This window comes from Atta colombica, unplaced genomic scaffold (genome assembly GCF_001594045.1).
Source record: "Atta colombica isolate Treedump-2 unplaced genomic scaffold, Acol1.0 scaffold15, whole genome shotgun sequence".
In the NCBI taxonomy this organism is placed as follows: domain Eukaryota; kingdom Metazoa; phylum Arthropoda; class Insecta; order Hymenoptera; family Formicidae; genus Atta; species Atta colombica.
The window spans coordinates 661481-662953 of NW_017259239.1; the positions used below are offsets into that span (position 1 = coordinate 661481).

Here is a 1473-nt window from a genome sequence, read left to right on the forward strand (position 1 = left end):
TCATAAATGACTACATCTATTATTCTCAATCGCAACTACATAATTATAAGTGATATTAATATAAAGTTCACCGCATGCAGTAGCATTATTGTAACTGTACACTGAACAAATAGATAGTGAACGAACAGCGAATGTAAATTTAATTGAAAATATGCTGTATAAAAAATTATTTACGCCACGATAAATGTGTAACAGCACATCTGTTAACGTTTAATTTAATCCGCTCATAAGATACAGTACGTTAAAGAAAGTTTTAAATAAATTTATTGTTGCATTTGCTGTTCATTCGCTTATGTATATTTAATTGAACAACCTAATAAAAATGTAAAACACATAAAAAGGCTTGCAAACGTCAAAGCTTCTTCAAAATAATTATAAAATTATATACATATATATTGTATATAATTATATATATGTATATATGTATACAAAAAAATCTTGTTCATCCTTCTCCTTTCTCGGAAAAACAAAGGATATATCATAAAATTATTTAAATAAATAAATTATTAAATAAATTAAATTATATTCCAATTTTTGTAGCAAATAACATTAAATACTTTTAATAATTTTATTAACAGTCAAATTAAAGTTCTACTAAAGCGATCGACATATAAATAAATTATACATATACTTTTATATTTTCAGAAATTAAATTCCTTAAAATGTATTTCTCTACTATCTATTTTCTATTAATCTAGATCTTCTATTCTAAACGATCGTAATTTAGGAATAATTAAAGCTATGATATTCGTACGAAGAAAACGATCTACTTTAAATTCATCAAAAAAATAAATTCAAACTCATTTCAATAAGAAAAAGAAATAGTTTAAGTGATTCATTGCTTTCTATAAAGATATCTTGCGAAAAACTCGAGTGCACGATCGAAGGCATAGAATCGGATTGAAAGACTATTAGTACCTAAATATGATGGAGTCCAGATCAAATGGATATTCTATAATTCCGGTGGTGGGAGCTCGTGCCCGGAGGATGTCTTGCTCGGTCGGAAGGAAATCAGGCTTTTCAATACGCTCTAGGTCACTAAGATAACTGCAAAACGAAACAAAAAGCTGCTGTCTGGAAGTGCATGCCATGCGTGGTACATTTAAAAAATATATATATTTAAATAATCATAAAACAAGAAAATGTCATATAAAACAGTTCTCATACATGCTTGTCCATTGGTTTAGCCTGAAAGAATTTTTTAACGTCGATGGCATGTTTTGAGACTTACTTTATGTTTTATGACTTTATATTTTATACTTTTGTTTCAAGATACGAACTTTGTACATGAAATCATGCAGATTTCTTTAAAATAGAAGATTAGTACACCAAATAGTACTCGTACATCTAACTTTTCTCGCTTAAATCTGTTGTCTGTTTTGTTTATTTTATTTTATAATTGATGTACAAATAAATGAAATGAAATGAAATAGTAAAATTAATTATATTCGTATTATTATATATATATATATA

General features: G+C 26.5%; 1 protein-coding gene across 9 annotated transcripts in view; it reads right to left on the reverse strand.

Annotated features, from left to right (window-relative positions):
* The window catches only part of LOC108685265 (guanine nucleotide-binding protein G(q) subunit alpha), a 41540-nt gene that overhangs the window by 6205 nt on the left and 33862 nt on the right, over positions 1 to 1473 (reverse strand). For 6 of the 9 annotated variants that reach the window (XM_018189972.1, XM_018189968.1, XM_018189967.1 and 3 more), the window contains one exon: positions 919 to 1047. The exons of the other annotated variants lie outside the window; for them this stretch is intronic. In XM_018189972.1, coding sequence (XP_018045461.1) covers positions 919 to 1047 — 129 coding nt within the window. The remainder of the gene's footprint in view (positions 1 to 918; positions 1048 to 1473) is intronic. 9 annotated transcript variants of the gene reach the window in all.